Genomic DNA, 18,708 nt, shown 5'->3' on the forward strand with positions numbered 1-18,708 from the left:
ACATTTATCGAAAAAATGAAGAAAACATCTGGGGATATCATACCCAGAAACTCTCATGAAAACTGTCATTAAGATCGGTCCAGTAGTTTACTCTGAATCGCTCTACACACACACACACTCACACACACACACACACACACACACACACACACACACACACACACACACACACACACACACCACGACCCTCGTCTCGATTCCCCCACCTATGTTAAAACATTTAGTCAAAACTTGACTAAATGTAACAAGTCGCGTAAGGCGAAATTATTACATTTAGTCAAGCTGTCGAACTCACTGAATGAAACTGAACGCACTGTAGTTTTTCGCTAAGACAGTACAGCTTCGTCAATCCCCGCGAGAAGGAAATCGCTCACCTTCCACGTGCAAAACGCAGTGAAATTAACACGCCAGAATAGCGCGGTAGGGTATTGTGCTAAGCAGGAAAGCGCGCTTTTCTGTATTCTTGTTAACTTTCGGAGCTTGTTTTGAATACAACCTATCATATCTATATGTTTTTGGAATCAGAAAATGATAAAGAATAAAATGAAATCATTTTTGGATCGATTTCTTAAATTTTTATCGTAAGACTAATTAATCTATTTTCGTTAATTGTCATCACATTCTAAGAGTAAACATGACATATGTATATATTTTTAGATTTAAAATATGATGAAGAATACAATGCAATCAATTTTAAATCTGTTTGCAAAAAATCGATTTTAATGACAACTTTAATGAGCAAACTCATTAATTAAATTTTAAGCCTCCAAGCTGAAATGCAATACCAAAATCTGGGCTTTGTCGAAGATTACTTGACTAAAATTTCAACCAATTTGGTTGAAAAATGAGAGCGTGACAGTGCCGCCTCAACTTTCACGAAAAGCCGGATATGACGTCATCAAAGCTATTTATCAAAAAAATGAAAAAAATATCTGGAGATACCATACTCAGGATCTCTCATGTCAAGTTTCATGAAGATCGGTCCAGTAGTTTTCTCTGAATCGCTCTACACACACACACACACACACAGACACACACACACATACACCACGACCCTCGTCTCGATTCCCCACTCTGCGTTAAAACATTTAGTCAAAACTTGACTAAATGTAAAAAGAAGCAAATCAAAGCCGCTGGTGCCTTCTGCAAGCTCTGTTTATTCTTATTTTTAAACTGCTATCATATAGTGTGGAAGTTGTGCACACGAGCGTTCTTTAGATCAAGACTTTTCACTTTACCTTAGAATCTCGAAATGCCACTTTAAGCTGATTATTCAATACAATTGGTACATTCGGAATTAATCTTACAATTACGCCAGCGCAATTGGACCAATTCCACAGATGCCACATCAAATAACAAATGTTGATGTATTTCTTTCCTGCATGTGAGTGCATGATAGCCTGACGATGTGACTGATCTGACGCAAAGCTGATAATTTAATGCAGTTGTGCTCCATGTTGTGATGCAGCTTTCCAAACTAATCCCTTGTTCGGGCAATCTAACGCACACCTCTTGAACTCAGACTTCACTTTAAACAGTACACATCTTGACGAATAAACTATCCAGTTAGCTTTACAACCATCGTGCACTTTGATCTGTGTGCCCACTCCTTGTTCGACGGGGAAAGGGGGGAGATGGGATAGAGCCACTTGTCAATTGTTTCTTGTTCACAAAAGCACTAATCAAACATTTGCTCCAGGGGCTTGCAACGTAGTACAATATATGACCTTACTGGGAGAATGCAAGTTTCCAGTACAAAGGACTTAACATTTCTCACATACTGATTGACTAAAATCTTTACAAAAATTGACAATATTCTATACAAGAAACACTTACCAAGGGTAAAAGGAGAAACAGAATCCGTTAGTCGCCTCTTACGACATGCTGGGGAGCATCGGGTAAATTCTTCCCCCTAACCCGCGGGGGGACACTCCTTGTTTTCTACAATCCATTCTCTGTGATTTAAAGGCACAGTCCTTCTGGTTAAAAAAGTCGCCCCACCATCACAAATCTGACCAGGCGTTTACATGGGATAAGACCTTCCCTCCACTTAACTACATACAAAAAGTCGCCCCACCATCACAAATCTGACCAGGCTGTTACATGGGATAAGACATTCCCTCCACTTAACTACATACAAATAGTCGCCCCACCATCACAAATCTGACCAGGCTGTTTACAGGGGATAAGACCTTCCCTCCACTTAACTACATACAAATAGTCGCCCCACCATCACAAATCTGACCAGGCTGTTTACATGGGATAAGACATTCCCTTCACTTAACTACATACAAAAAGTCGCCCCACCATCACAAATCTGACCAGGCTGTTACATGGGATAAGACATTCCCTCCACTTAACTACATACAAAAAGTCGCCCCACCATCACAAATCTGACCAGGCGTTTACATGGGATAAGACCTTCCCTCCACTTAACTACATACAAAAAGTCGCCCCACCATCACAAATCTGACCAGGCTGTTTACATGGGATAAGACATTCCCTCCACTTAACTACATACAAAAAGTCGCCCCACCATCACAAATCTGACCAGGCTGTTACATGGGATAAGACATTCCCTCCACTTAACTACATACAAAAGGTCGCCCCACCATCACAAATCTGACCAGGCGTTTACATGGGATAAGACCTTCCCTCCACTTAACTACATACAAAAAGTCGCCCCACCATCACAAATCCGACCAGGCGTTTACATGGGATAAGACATTCCCTCCACTTAACTACATACAAAAAGTCGCCCCACCATCACAAATCTGACCAGGCTGTTACATGGGATAAGACCTTCCCTCCACTTAACTACATACAAAAAGTCGCCCCACCATCACAAATCTGACCAGGCTGTTACATGGGATAAGACATTCCCTCCACTTAACTACATACAAAAAGTCGCCCCACCATCACAAATCTGACCAGGCTGTTACATGGGATAAGACATTCCCTCCACTTAACTACATACAAAAAGTCGCCCCACCATCACAAATCTGACCAGGCTGTTACATGGGATAAGACATTCCCTCCACTTAACTACATACAAAAAGTCGCCCCACCATCACAAATCTGACCAGGTTGTTACATGGGATAAGACCTTCTCTCCACTTAACTACATACAAAAAGTCGCCCCACCATCACAAATCTGACCAGGCTGTTACATGGGATAAGACATTCCCTCCACTTAACTACATACAAAAAGTCGCCCCACCATCACAAATCTGACGAGGCTGTTAACATGGGATAAGACCTTCCCTCCACTTAACTACATACAAAAAGTCGCCCCACCATCACAAATCTGACCAGGCTGTTACATGGGATAAGACATTCCCTCCACTTAACTACATACAAAAAGTCGCCCCACCATCACAAATCTGACCAGGCTGTTACATGGGATAAGACATTCCCTCCACTTAACTACATACAAAAAGTCGCCCCACCATCACAAATCTGACCAGGCTGTTACATGGGATAAGACATTCCCTCCACTTAACTACATACAAAAAGTCCACACCCTGACTGTTTGTTGTGGTGAGTTCCCGGTATGTTTTGATGAATTAATTCATTCTGTTAAAGCCTATAGTGGCTACCATCCCAACTGTGCACAGAGCTCGAGCATCAAGTTTGTACATGCAAGAAAACCTAACCATGCACTTCTCCACTTGGGCACCTTGCAGTTCCAACGGAGCAGAGAGAGCATCCATGCAGGCTGGTCAATCGAAAGCGACCACCTGCTCACAACAACCAATACAAAGTATCCAAGAAGAGTTTTTCTTGTATATAATGCACCTTTCCGCAGTGACCTCCTTTCCATAACGACCACTTTTGGTCGGTTTGTTTGTTTGTTTGCTTAACGCCCAGCCGACCACGAAGGGCCATATCAGGGCGGTGCTGCTTTGACATTTAACGTGCGCCACACACAAGACAGAAGTCGCAGCACAGGCTTCATGTCTCACCCAGTCACATTATTCTGACACCGGACCAACCAGTCCTAGCACTAACCCCATAATGCCAGACGCCAGGCGGAGCAGCCACTAGATTGCCAATTTTAAAGTCTTAGGTATGACCCGGCCGGGGTTCGAACCCACGACGTCCCGCTCACGGGGCGGACGCCTTACCACTAGGCCAACCGTGCCGGTCACTTTTGGTCGGTCCCTGGGGTGGTCGTTTCAAAGACAGGTTCGATCGACTGTATATGGAACGAATCTCATAATTGCTGTTGCTATATTGCTCCTACCGGTCGTTCACGTATAGGCTCTTCCATGCCAATGGTCGGTTCTGGTGAGGTTATGCCCGCTCTTTCTTTCGGCTGGTAACTGGCGCCACCTCGCGGCAAGATCACACGAGAAAGGAAAAAACCCTTGCATTGGTCCCAAATAGCATATCGGTTTGGTAACAGTTCGTGTGTAAGTCGTTCATTTTATACGGTAAACAGACAATGGTCGGTTCTGGTGAGGTTATGTCCCTTCTTTCTTTCGGCTGGTAACTGGCGCCACCTCGCGGCAAGATCACATGAGTTGTCTCGCGTTATCACCCCAGAAGCGCTCATTGCAGAAAAGAACGTCATATGTATGCATGAAAAAATGGTTTTTGCAATGTATTCATAGATGCTCACAGATACAGGATCACACTTGTATTCATATATTTACTTACATTTGCGACTAGCTACTTTTAAAGATAAATAAAACAGAAATAATGTATATGTGTCATATTATATTATTATACTCATAGTTATTTGTTATATTTATGAGTGATTATTTTCATTATAATGAATGTATAATACTGGTATTGTTGTGTGTTTCTTCTTCAATGCTCTGTTTAAATTTCGTTTTAATAAGGCGTTTTGATAAGAGTATCAAATATTGTATAAACTCTTTGATAATTTCTGAGCCAAGAAAGGACTTCCAAAAGGAAACAATACACGTTTTATTTCCTCCAGGGTGTATGAGTCATCAAACGTGACTGAACTTAGAGACGAAGACACCCGTGTTTGCATAAGCATCCTCCTCAGTGCTAATCCTATTATGAAGTATATCGTGAGCATACACCCCCTCCACCCAAAATCCCCCCCAACGCCCCAGACAGTCTCATATCACCACGAGCAAACCGCTGTCTGTTCCAAACCTCAGGTTATCTCATGTCTGATGAGAGTTCAGCGCGACGACACTCTCTCCTGTCAACAACATCTCGCTTTTCTGGTAATGCTTATGAACATAACTGTTATAGATGGGTGTTATCTCTGTTTGATTTCAGTTGCAGCAGCATTCTGTCGAAACGGAGCTATTTCTAACTCATCTCATCCCACCCACCTACCCGGTAAGAGGGTTGCGGGTATAAAAGTCTAAAGCTGGAGGTTTCAAGGCGCTTTTGTACGACAATAGGGTAGACGGCTCTGCACGATATTGGAATCGTGCGAGCGACTGTAGTTTTACAAATCTTACAGTTCTGTTTCAAGGGAAACAGAAAATTAGCTTCTTTTCTGCTTGGTGCTAATATTTCTCATTGAAAAACTACCACAAGAACATTTACGAAACAACACCAAAAATGATGTGGCAAGCAAAGCTAGCATTATTCGTTCTCGTTGGGTCCGCTGTGGCTCAGTTGCAAGATTTGACAAGAACGGCGGGAGCGGTGGGTCCCCAAGTGGTGGATTCCGTGGTCAGTCTCATTCGAGAATCATGCGTGTTCCCTGACGACCGCCAAGCGTTGAGACGGTTTGCCTTCGTTGTCTCTTCCGATGGACAAGACACTAAGACCTACAGGCCTGGCTTTGATGGCGGAATTTGGCAGGTGAGTTAATTTTATCCAAATTTGTTGAAAGTTTTTTTTTTTCTTACTTTGGAGCTTGGATCCCCATTGTAAATGCTGCAGGTGATTTAACTTTATCCAAATTTGTTGAAAGTATATTTTTTTCTTCCTTTAATTGGAACTTGGATCCTATTGTAAATGCTGCATGTGATTTAATGTAGATTCTCACTTATACTTTCGAGGCGACCCTGTAACAATGTGTGTGTTAGTGTGTTTGTACTGTTTAAAACCAGCCTTGACCTAAGGACTAAGTCCGGTCGAGAATAAAAGCTGGTTCTTGTGTATGACTGTGTACGTAAGTGATAGTTAGAGTGCCTTGGAGAATAATGACCATATGAGCTTGCGGCGATCATCCTTTTTTGAGGATGAAAGTCGCTTGTTCATTTCAATGCTTGTTATTCTCTCAGGTGCCAGGAGAAAGGTTCCGTATAACTCTCGCTTACTCCATTACACATGTCGTATGCATAAAGAGCGCTTACTTCCCTTTGGTTATTTGATATGCAAGTATATGTGTTCTTCCTTTGGGACTTGGATCCCCGTTGTAAATGCTTGCAGTGTGTTAAACATTGAAGCATACATGTTCTACTCCCTAGAACCATTGAACTGTGTCCAACACGTTTAATATGTGCAATATACTTATCTATGATCATGAAGGAATACAAGAATCTGAAGAAGATTCGAACAAGTCGGATTATCTTCAGTTCGTTTACATAACTATTTTGTCTTCATTTTGCTAGGAGTACTTTGATTTGATTTTCTTGATTTTGTTCTTAATTAGTCGTAGATCCGGACGTTTATGGGTTATTGCGAGTGTCCTCAGTGCAGTTTGATTCTAACTAGGCCCTTTTTCTCGTACTTTGCTTTTATTTCAAATAATTCGATATTTCATCCGTGATTAACTCGATTAACCATTTCAGTGCAGACCACGACATATTCGAATTTTCTTCACCGTCGCCTTAGTTCTAAATGAAAATTATAGGAGCCTACCTTTTTAAACGGAAATTTGTTTGTTTGTTTGTTTGTTTGTTTGCTTAACGCCCAGCCGACCACGAAGGGCCATATCAGGGCGGTGCTGCTTTGACATATAACGTGCACCACACACAAGACAGAAGTCGCAGCACCTGCTTCATGTCTCACCCAGTCACATTATTCTGACACCGGACCAACCACAGTCCTAGCACTAACCCCATAATGCCAGACGCCAGGCGGAGCAGCCACTAGATTGCCAATTTTAAAGTCTTAGGTATGACCCGGCCGGGGTTCGAACCTACGACCTCCCGATCACGGGGCGGACGCCTTACCACTAGGCCAACCATGCCGGTAAACGGAAAAATAACTGCGGTATTTTAAAATTGTCGGAAGAAATAGAAACTCTCAGTATTTTCTGAAAAAGAAAGTTTATAAAATTCTAAAGAACTGTCGCCTATTATCCATTCCAATTAAATTAGAGACTGTTCTATCAGGCTAGCAAGAATATTTTATATTTTATCTTGTCGTATCTTTATACGTGTAGAATAGTGTTTTAAGTCGTGGGCTTGCTTTTATCTTGTGATATACCGGTATAAGCGTTTCATCAGCCTTCTCATTAATCACTTGTGGTGGTAATAACGATATCCGCATTAATTTAAATGAGTATTCAACTCACCATTTTTGTTAAAGCACCGTAAGCCTTACATCTATTGTATCCCTCCAGAGAATTAATAACAATAATGCACATCATCGTATACTTTGCAATTAGTACTTTTGGCGCAAGTGGTCTTTCATAGAAGACACATAGGCAAGACAAAGGCAAAGGATTTATTCAAGGAACCCCATGGAGGTCCATGTGAGAAAAAAAATACAAGAAAAAGAAAGAAATGCTAACTGTTTCAACATATTATATACATAAGCTAATTCCGATGAAATGGGAATTTTTAAAAAGAATTTCATAACTAAAAAATTAAAAGTCACGAGTTATGACAATATGCATGAGAACATAGCACCATTCAACACACCTGCCTGCTATACTTCATAATAGGATTAGCACTGAGACACGGGTGTCTTCGTCTCTAAGTTCAGTCACGTTTGATTATTCATATACATCCTCCAGGTGTCACTTAAAGACTTCCAGGACACGCAGAACGACCCGAGCCTTCAAGTCTTGTACTCAGACATAGCCAGCAGGTTTGGCATCGACTGGAGCCGGGTGCAGTGGAGCGACCTTCGCAAGCCCTTGTACTCTGGACTGGCCGGTGCTCTTTTCTTGGTCAAGACCTTCAACGCCAATGTCCCCATTGGTGTGGAGAGACAGGCGGCTTGGTACCAGAAGTTATACTTCCCCAACGATGTCATGGCCGCCTACAACTTCACTAAGCTGGTTGGCCAGATTAACGGCGGTAAGAATTGTATTTTTCATCTTTTGTTTGTGTGCCGCCCCCCTCCCCTTCTCTCTCTCTTATTTTGGAAGCATTAGGAGGGGAGGGGGGGGGGAGTATTTAGTTGTCAGGCGGACATTTTCACCCATCCATCGGACAAGTGTCTCAGCAAAAATCACAAGCCGGCCAGTAAATCCTTCTGCTTACCAGTCAATAAAGTAATTAATTAATTATTCACAATTGAATTAACAGGTACGCCACAAATCTGCCCTCAATATCTATATTGACAAAAATAACGTTACTTGTGGTATAATCTTCCCTTAGTCTATAATCGTCATTTGAGTACTTTATCTCATTTTTGTTTGTTTGTGGTCCATTCACTTCACAGAACACGAGGTTGGCGTGCTGGTGAATATTTTGTTTTGTATATGATTAAACGTTCTTGTTATTCGATTCATTATCTAAGTATTTGCATATCTTATTTTTTCCAGCCTGCAATAACGCTAACCTTGACCTTGCGTTCCTGGTCGACTCTTCTGCAAGCCTCAACCCTGTTGACTTCGGTCAGGCCTTGACCTTTGCTGCCAACGTCCTTGACCCCTTCACTGTGGGAGCCAATGCTGTGCAAGTTGCCTTTTTGACCTTCAGCACTGGATACAAGGTCGAACAAACACAATATTTCTAAGATGTATTTCAGATTAATAGGGACAAAATCTGTTTGGATGTATGTGTTATTGACGGATGTAAATGTATGTCGGGGGGGGGGGGGGGGTGAGGGGGGGGGGGGGGATTTTGCATGCGGTGTCTTTTCTTGTACATACTACATACGAGTGTTATCTTCTGCATAGTGTTGTTTTTGTAAAATAACCTGAGTTAAAATTGAAGACAGTTATGAAACAACGGCATGGATCGCAATAAATCGTGACACTTTATGAATTATATCAAAAGACGGACCTTATTGGATTCTCGAAGACTGGAAGTGTGCTTCGGCAACTTATTGATAATCAAAAGCAGGTACAATAACAAGTACAAAAATCACAACCAAAACGCCAGATCACTGCTTGCCCCCGTTTATTTTGGTGCAATACAAGTGTAACAATTAGCATGCAAGTGACCCCTCCCCCCCTTTTTTTTAAGACCACCCGTTTAAGACCCAGCGTACCAACTTCTCCTTCAAACATGTCAACAAAATATTTTAAAAAAATACAACATTCTTCATGTCGACTGTATCTTTTGACACAGCGCGTGGTGGTACCTATTACGTTTCACCATTACAGGGCTAACACCTTTCCGGTTCTCGCCGGAAATCCGGTTTTTGATAACGTTTAAAACCGGAATATCCGGTTTCTCAAAGTAAAACTTTGATCTTTGTCCCTACAAGATAATTAAAAAAAAGCCTCAGCTTCTGGAGGGCGCCGCCGTGGACCCTGGCCTTTCAGGTTTTTCACTTTTTTTGTGGTGTTAGCCCTGCCATTATCATGTACCAACTTCTTCTTGTTGCAGACTGTCTTTGATTTCAACGACTTCAACGACAAAGCTGCCGTGCAGGCCGCCATAAAAGCTGCGCAGTATCTACCCGGCCAGACAGACACTGACCAGGCGTTGAACTATGCCGCATCCACCCTCTTCAATGCCGCCAGTGCCAGCGGGGCCAGAGCTGCTTCTGCCAAGGTGAGGGGTGGGGGAGGGGTATTAAGGGGGGTGGGGTGGTTGGGGGGGGGGGGGGGTTAGAGGAGGAGAGGGTTACTTGATGGAACCGTGCGATTACTTCATAATATTTTTTGTTTTGATTGTTTTGAATATTTAATGAACTGAGGATATTGTCCGCCACTTTACTTTACGATGTTGTCTCTAAGAGCACATGTTGTAAGTTTAACTCTTGTTTCTTTGTTGTATATTACATTCCACGGCTTAGTAAAAACCACGAATGACAATTAAAAAAACAACTGTTTAAACCAACAATGCGATTACCTGCCGGACGTGTTACCAAGAAACTAGAATGTTTTCAGAAAACTACTCTAATTATTATAGTGTGATTTTCATAGATCAACCGCATAACTAACTTGCATCTTTTGCAATATTCTGTGCTGGCAGTTTTGTCCTTTTCACTTACTTAATCAAGATTCACTGACAATCATGGGATGTTGACAGGTGGCAGTCATTGTGACTGACGGGAAGGCTACACACTCTGCTTCGGCCGTGGAGAAAGCAAAGGAACTGAGAGACAAAGGCGTCACTGTTTTCGTAATTGGTACGTACGTCATCTTCACAGTTTTTCCATCGGAGCTGCTTTTTATGTTTGCCGTTCTTGGCTTTATGCTGACGGGGGAGAGTGGTCCTCTTTTTTGAGAACTAAATAGAGAGAGAGAGAAACATCGCAGATGTTGTGTATTAGACGTTCTTCATTCCATACACAGAGTACTATAGGGTTTCAAATGAACTTTAAACGTCAAGAAGCTTTGTCTATTTCTCTCATAAGCAACGACTCTATTCGCGTAAAACAGGCTTAACTTTAATCCATTTTGTATCAAAATTTCTCCACAGCAACGTCTATATCAGCGTAATAAATCTTAACTTTCATCCATTTTGCAAAATGTCAGTAACTTGCCGGGTAGTATTCTCCATAAATCTAAGTGACAAAAACAAAGATCACAACCGTTTTTGTAATCATCACTTTTGGCGCCGAAATGCCGCCATATCATAACTTACACTGGGAATTCAGGTGTTGGCGACCAAGTGGACCGCAACGAACTGGACAGCCTGGCCACACAGCCCAACTGTACGCACGTGCAAGTACTGAAGGACTACCAGGATCTTGACGCCCTGCGATCTGAGATCCAACAGGTTTCTTGCAAAGGTTAGTGTTTATTTCTTAGTGATGGAAATCAGATTTAAGTGCACACACCTTCCCGTGTAAACAACCATCTCAGATCTCGCCAGCCTATTTTTCCACATTGGATAAATCCCTCCCTCTACATGGCCACATTTGTTTTGTCAATCAACACCCTTCGGCCTACTGCTCGCTATAGTGAGCAGGATTTTTTTTAAAGATTTTTAAAATTAATTTCTTCTAAAACATACCAATGGTTTTTTTTTTTGGTTTTTTTTACAAAAACGATTCATAAAAAAAGGATGATGAATTGACGTATAGTTGAGTGTGTTATAATTTGTTGTTGGATTTTTGTTTTTTTGTTTTGGGGGGGAGTGTTTAGCAGGTCTTGCAATATCGATCATAAATTGGACTGCATGCATAATTGTTGGATTTTCTGCAGCCCCTGTCATTCTGAAGGAGGGCAACTACACCTTTGCCTGTGGCACCACCAGCAACTTCCGTATCGCCATCAATGGCAACGAAACCATCACTGTAAGTATTGGACTTTGGCGGTTCAGGTTTCAGTTAATAGTGGTGATTGGAATCGTTTAGGCTAAATACAAACATATGTTGGTTTAGGGTAACCCGACCGACCCTATTTTTTTCCCGCCGACCCTAAAACCTTTTGTTCATTTATACAACAACAAAAAACTACCTTTTGGCACATTTTGCGAACCATACTGAGACTAAGGGATATAACCTCCTTTAAAATCGACTGAATTAAAAAAAAAATTAAAAAAATAAAAAAATAAAAAGCCGACCTACCGACCCTATCTTTTTTGGTCACGTTACCCTAAACAAACATATATTTTTGTTTGGCCTTAGATGGGGTCATGCAACGAGCTGTCTTTGTCTTTTTCTGTTCGTTCTGTCTTTCTGTATGTCTCTTTATTTGTCTGTCTGTCTCGTTGTATCTCTTGAATCTTCAAGATGAGTTAACCTTGTGAACTGCGCCTCTGTCTGAACGTCTGTCTGTCGCTACCCTCAAACTAACTGGCTATCTATACAGGGATATGCATTGTGAAGAGTATGCTTCAAGCACACGTACTGTACAACTAAACAGCTTAGCTACGAACTTACTTACTTAAACAGGTCAAAAAACACTGGGCTACGCTCATCCCAACATCGTTTTTTTCTTCTCAGAACCAGTACTTCGAATATGTCTTCAGCAATGCGTATTCAACCCCAGGTGCTGGAAAAGAAAACAAGTCGCGTGAAGCGATATAAAAACATTCAGTCAAGATCAACACCACAACCCAGTCAATGCCGAGACTACATTCAGAGAGTCTCGGCTAACCATACCGAAGACCGAGACGGGTCACGCTCGCCTCCGCGAAGCACGCTTCCGTAGTACTAACTGAACCTATTTTCTTTCATTCTGAGCACATTTTTAGAGTAAACATGACATATCTATATATTTTTGAATTCAGGAGAAGATGAGGAATACAATGCAATCATTTTGTAATCTGTTTCTGAAAATGCGATTTTAATGACAACTTTAATTAGCAAACTCATTATTTAATTTTTAAGCCTCCAAGCTGAAATGCAATACCAAAGTCCGGGCTTCGTCGAAGATTACTTGACCAAAATTTCAACCAATTTGGTTTAAAAATGAGAGCGTGACAGTGCCGCCTCAACTTTCACGAAAAGCCGGATATGACATCATCAAAGACATTTATAAAAACAAACGTCTGGGGATTCCATACTCAGGATCTCTCATGTCAAGTTTCATGAAGATCGGTCCAGTAGTTTTCTCTGAATCGCTCTACACACACACACACACACACACACACACACACACTGACTGGCACACACACACTCACACACACACACACACACACACACACACACACACACACACACACACATATACACACACACACACAGACACCACGACCCTCATCTCGAGTCCCCCCTCTACGTTAAAACATTTAGTCAAAACTTGACTAAATGTAAAAAAGCACACACGAGTTGTGTTTTTTATATTTAGTCAAGTTTTGACTAAATATTTTAACATCGAGGGGGAATCGAAACGAGGGTCGTGGTGTATGTGCGTGTGTGTGTGTGTGTGTGTGTGTGTGTGTGTGTGTGTGTGTGTGTGTGTGTGTGTGTGTGTGTAGAGCGATTCAGACTAAACTACTGGACCGATCTTTATGAAATTTGACATAAGAGTTCCTGGGTATGAAATCCCCGAACGTTTTTTTCATTTTTTGGATAAATGTCTTTGATGACGTCATATCCGGCTTTTCGTGAAAGTTGAGGCGGCACTGTCACGCCCTCATTTTTCAACCAAATTGATTGAAATTTTGGTCAAGTAATCTTCGACGAAGCCCGGACTTCGGTATTGCATTTCAGCTTGGTGGCTTAAAAATTAATTAATGACTTTGGTCATTAAAAATCTGAAAATTGTAAAAAAAAAAAAAATATTTATAAAACGATCCAAATTTACGTTTATCTTATTCTCCATCATTTGCTGATTCCAAAAACATATAAATATGTTATATTCGGATTAAAAACAAGCTCTGAAAATTAAATATATAAAAATTATTATCAAAATTAAATTGTCGAAATCAATTTAAAAACACTTTCATCTTATTCCTTGTCGGTTCCTGATTCCAAAAACATATAGATATGATATGTTTGGATTAAAAACACGCTCAGAAAGTTAAAACAAAGAGAGGTACAGAAAAGCGTGCTATCCTTCTTAGCGCAACTACTACCCCGCTCTTCTTGTCAATTTCACTGCCTTTGTCATGAGCGGTGGACTGACGATGCTACGAGTATACGGTCTTGCTGAAAAATGGCATTGCGTTCAGTTTCATTCTGTGAGTTCGACAGCTACATGACTAAATATTGTATTTTCGCCTTACGCGACTTGTTCTTCTCTTTTTGTTGCCGAGGAAGGTTGATCCGTAATGATCCTCTGACAAGAAGAATTCCTGCGTAACTGTACTTCACTTCTTTGTCCTCAGATTCGCCCTGCCAACGGCTTCGTCGACATCTACGGTTCTTTCTTGAACCCTAACCCCAACACTGCCTTCAACGAGTTCAAGACGAGGGCAACGTCATCAAGGGACGCAATTATCTACGTCCAGGACGAGTCGCGTCCCTTGTACCTCAGCATCGTGTCTCAGGGCACCGACCCAGTTCTCTGCAAAGCTGGCAGCAACTATGAGGTCATCGTGACAAATAGGAATGCCATACAGCCAAGTGAGATTGAGTACACTTGTTCGTGTGTGTGTGTCAGCATCCCGAATGTTTCCTTTTTCTCGTATCACTAGCTCTGTAAAGATGTCATGAAATTATAAATATAAACGACACTCGGAATACTAATTGTATATATAATACAGCATTTTAACAAACTCTTAGACTAGAAGCTAAATCTGAGCAAAATGTGACAGTCACAATTTCTTCAGCTGTATGTTTTTTTCCCTCTGCCCCTTCCTTTTATCTATTTTAGCTCAGTCTGGGTTTGTTACTCGCAGTGTTTGTGTAACACGAGAGAGAGAAACAGAGACAGAGAGAGAGACACACACATACACACGAACACAATGAGAGAGAGAGAGAGAGAGAGAGAGAGAGAGAGAGAGAGAGAGAGAGAGAGAGAGAGAGAGAGACAGACATACAGACAGACAGACAGACAGACAGAGAAAGAAAGAGAGATACCTGTGTTTAGCTATTTCTCTTTTAAGAGAGATGTGTATATTTTTCTTGTACTTGCCTTCTTTTTTTCCTTTTCGTTGTTTTGGTTTATGCATGATCCTAACACTTTATGAAATATATCTCATCAGACTGGAGATTTGGCTCACGACCATTTTTATGTTTCAGATGCTCTGCTCACGTGCTACGAGAACGGTATTTTGCGAGAGTGCACTCCTCTGGACATTTTGACAGCGATCTACAGAGTAACAAAACCAGCATGTAAGTCAACTCAATTTAACACTTCTTTGATTTCTCTTTCAGACGATTAAAAAGGACCCCACAATACTGTTACTATTCTTTAGGAGCTATAGTATTCATGACAGAAGAGCTCTGTTCGTGTGTTTGTTTCCCTCTGTATTTTTTTTGTCATTGTCGGTATATTTTTCACTGTAACTGGAAAATTCACAAGCAAATTCTAGAAGAGCAAACCCTTCAACTCTACATTTGAATTTTGTTTTCAGCCCTGAGTTTCCCTAACCCTTGCAAGCCTAACCACCCCGGTTACTTCTCCCACCCGTTGTCCTACGACCGCTTCGTGTACTGCGACAATAGGGGTGTTGCCTACCTGGTCTTCTGCCCCAGTGGCTACTGGTACAACGACAATGCCAGGATGTGTGTCATCGGCACACCCCCTCCCCTCGTCTTCACCACCCCCTCCACCCCCCGCCCTCAGGTATGTGATGTATTCAAATGGTTGTCTTGCGTCTTGAATATCCGATGGTGTATGAGTGAGGAGGAGTAGAGACAGAGACAGATAGAGAGGCAAATAGGCAGGCATGCAGAGAGGCAGGCAGAGAGAAAGACAGAAGGGCAGGCAGCAGACAGGCAAGCAGACACTCATACACACGCACCGGCACGCACGCAAACACGGACGCATGTACGCACACCGGCACGCACGCACACACGGACGCATGTACGCACACCAGCACGCACGCACACACGGACGCATGCACGCACGCACGCACGCTCGCACACACACGCACACACACACACACACACACACACACACACACACACACACACACACACTCACACACTCCATACTTTTATTCACACTCATTCAGGTCAATGCGTGAACATTCTGTCAGTATGCGTAATGGAAGTAGACCAATGAAAAACCAACATGCTCAAAGACTGATAACAAACGAACACACTCGAACGTACATACAAGCTAATGCACAGCAATATGTAATTATGGAACCTTCTGATAGTAAACTTACATGTATCCATGATTGGAGAGAAAGCCCCGAGAGTGAAACTGCAGCCTTTGAACAGACCGAGCGTGAATGAAAGCGTAATTTCAGGTGGTGACATCCAACCCGCCCCCATTCATCACCAACATGCCTGGAAGCAACCCCTGCACCGTGGACGCACTCAACAATGGAGACCGCTTCTTCCCCTACCCCCAGGACGTCACCAAGTACATCGCCTGCACCGAGTGGCCCAACTATGGCGTCATCAAGGACTGCGCTGCCTACCACAGGTAATATGACGTCATACGTTTTTATGACGTCATTTAGAGCATAGACGACAGGTTTTTAAGTCTAGGACTCACCAAGTACATAGTATGCTTTGAGTGGCTCAACTATGGTATCATCGAGGACTGCGCTCCCTACCACAGGTAATATGACGTCATAAGTTATCATGACGTCATTTAGAGTATAGACGACAGGCTATTAAGTCTAGGACTCACCAAGTACTATTATGCTTTGAGTGGCCCAGCTATGATCATCAAGGAATATGTCCCCTAACATAGGTAAGATGTCGCAGAACGTCAACTGTTGCACAGAAGTTAACCTACGGCATCACAGGTTGCTCAATAAAGTCCAACATTGACCAAGCACACTGCCTGTACCTAGTGGCCCTGTATTTAGTATGGTCCTAGTATCGCCCCTATTATACCAACCAATGTATGTTAAGGTCTTTTGATACGTCATCGAGGAGTGCGCTCCAATCAAAGATAAGTTTACGCCATAGGATGATGTCGTTTGGAGTAAAGACGTTGCAAGACGTCAGAATTGACTGCACTGTTCGCAGTTTGGGCCTAAGAATATGCGTAACTGGCGTAGATTGTGTAAAGTACGCGTCGGCTTTCGACACAGCTACTATTTTTACTCACGGTTTTTTTTGGTCATGAACCAAAGAGACTGATATCATCTTTATTTTCTGCTGACAGATGGAGCCAGCCTGACCTAACATGCATCTACATCGACACGGTGGTTGACCCCACCCATGACCTTTACGTGACGTCACCAAGGCCTCTGATGGTGGATTGCAAAGTATGCCATTTTAATCTTGGCTATGTCTTTCTTTTCAGTTTTAAAAGCGTAATTTCTACTGAGAGATCACTATTAAAAATTGCTCTATATTGTCACCATTGTTTCAAAATGCAGACGATTTCTGTCACGCAAGTAATGACTATCTTTATTGAAACCTTTTCGTGTTTTGTTAAATTTTAAGCTTGCGCCTTAAACTGAGTCAGCAGCAGCATGCCTTTCACGCCTGGTGGCGTGTAGGGCAGCGGCCTTAAACTGAACGACTGATCAAACTGACCAATCTTGAGGGCCCCAAAGGGTTTAAAATCGTGATCGTGATTGGCGTTTATTGACCTTTCTGTGACCGTGATTGCCGAAATTTCCATTTCTGTGATCGTGATGGGACTTTGCCCGTGATCCGTGATGACAACAAATCAAGTCTCGTGATCGTGATCGTCATTTGTTTTCGTGATCGTGATGGGCATTATTGCAAAGCATTTTATTTTCAACGTACATTGTATCACTCTATGATCCTCTATTCGTCAAGGTGTTTGTGATCGTGAAAACAAAAATCAAGGTAACTGTGATCGTGAAAGCTAAAATTTCCCTTCCCGTGATCGTGATGATACCCCCCCCTTTGGGGCCCTCAATCATTTCTTAGAATCAGTTTGATAAACTAAGCTTCAGGAAGCAATACTTTTCGCATCAAAAGGCCTGAAAGGAGAGTTCACGTATTGTTTAATTATTAGCAAAGCTTGACAATGAACTAGTACACGATTAAAAGATTTGATGTTCAGTAGATTTATTTTCTGGATTTTATTTAGATTATTTTGATCTATGTATATGATTTGTTTTTCAGACGCTCGGATCTTTTCAAAGTTTTAGCAACCTCAGGCGGTCTACCGTAATATTTATATATTCTCTTGACTTTTACAGGTTGGTCTGCAAGACAACGATCTCTTCTACCACCCCTACCCCGGCGACAACACCAAATTCATCCAGTGCGACCAATACGGTGATGCCTTTGTTCTCGAGTGTACTGGGGGAAGAATCTGGAACCAGAACATGCTGACCTGTATTCCTAACGGTCTGCTCTCCCAGGGCAACGTCCCGATTGGTTGAATGGAAATCCTTAGTTATTTGAAGTAGGTCACGTGATCGGTTTGACGAGAAAGCGAGTTTTGTGTTATCATGTCGTCCACGTTTTATGCACTCACTGTTTCGCGTTAGGTGCGAGTGGATTGTAGCTTTCCAGACAAAATTGTTGGTACTTTGGACGCATTTTTTTGCATGTTTTGCCTGCCTGTTTTCATGGCTTTTTTACGCACATGACCCCCTGAAGCTAAACAAATTGAACTTGTTCAAACTTTTTTAAACTTGAAGCGGCAAAGTAATTCTAATTTTTTCCTTTTTTTCATCAGATTTTTAAGATGAATTGGCTAATGTTGTTTACATTGCTATTAAAAATGACTACTATTTGTAAATGCCATACCATTCTTGCATAGAACAGGGGAACTGACTTGCCGATAGTGCACACTAATCGTGTAATTTACACAAATATATTTTTGTTTCAGTAACTATTTCATAGTGTAAAGAAAACTGCGTTGATTGTGTACATAATTTGGGGTTTCTATTAATAATTGTCTCCTTTGTGTTAAGCTGAAAGACAATAAAGTGATAATGAATTTATGACTGTGAAAATGATTTT

General features: G+C 41.9%; 1 protein-coding gene across 1 annotated transcript; it reads left to right on the forward strand.

Moving 5' to 3' along the window:
* The first annotated feature begins 5,360 nt into the window (after nt 1-5,360).
* LOC138948764 (uncharacterized) lies at nt 5,361-18,689 on the forward strand. Its single transcript, XM_070320372.1, has 13 exons — nt 5,361-5,799; nt 7,907-8,192; nt 8,663-8,832; nt 9,675-9,842; nt 10,323-10,422; nt 10,894-11,028; nt 11,444-11,535; nt 14,016-14,253; nt 14,872-14,964; nt 15,207-15,418; nt 16,050-16,228; nt 16,922-17,024; nt 17,937-18,689. Exons 1-13 carry the CDS (start codon nt 5,554-5,556, stop codon nt 18,120-18,122), a joined length of 2,208 nt encoding a protein of 735 aa, XP_070176473.1. The 5' UTR covers nt 5,361-5,553; the 3' UTR covers nt 18,123-18,689.
* The last annotated feature ends 19 nt before the right edge of the window (nt 18,690-18,708 follow it).

This window comes from Littorina saxatilis, linkage group LG15 (assembly GCF_037325665.1).
Source record: "Littorina saxatilis isolate snail1 linkage group LG15, US_GU_Lsax_2.0, whole genome shotgun sequence".
NCBI lineage: Eukaryota > Metazoa > Mollusca > Gastropoda > Littorinimorpha > Littorinidae > Littorina > Littorina saxatilis.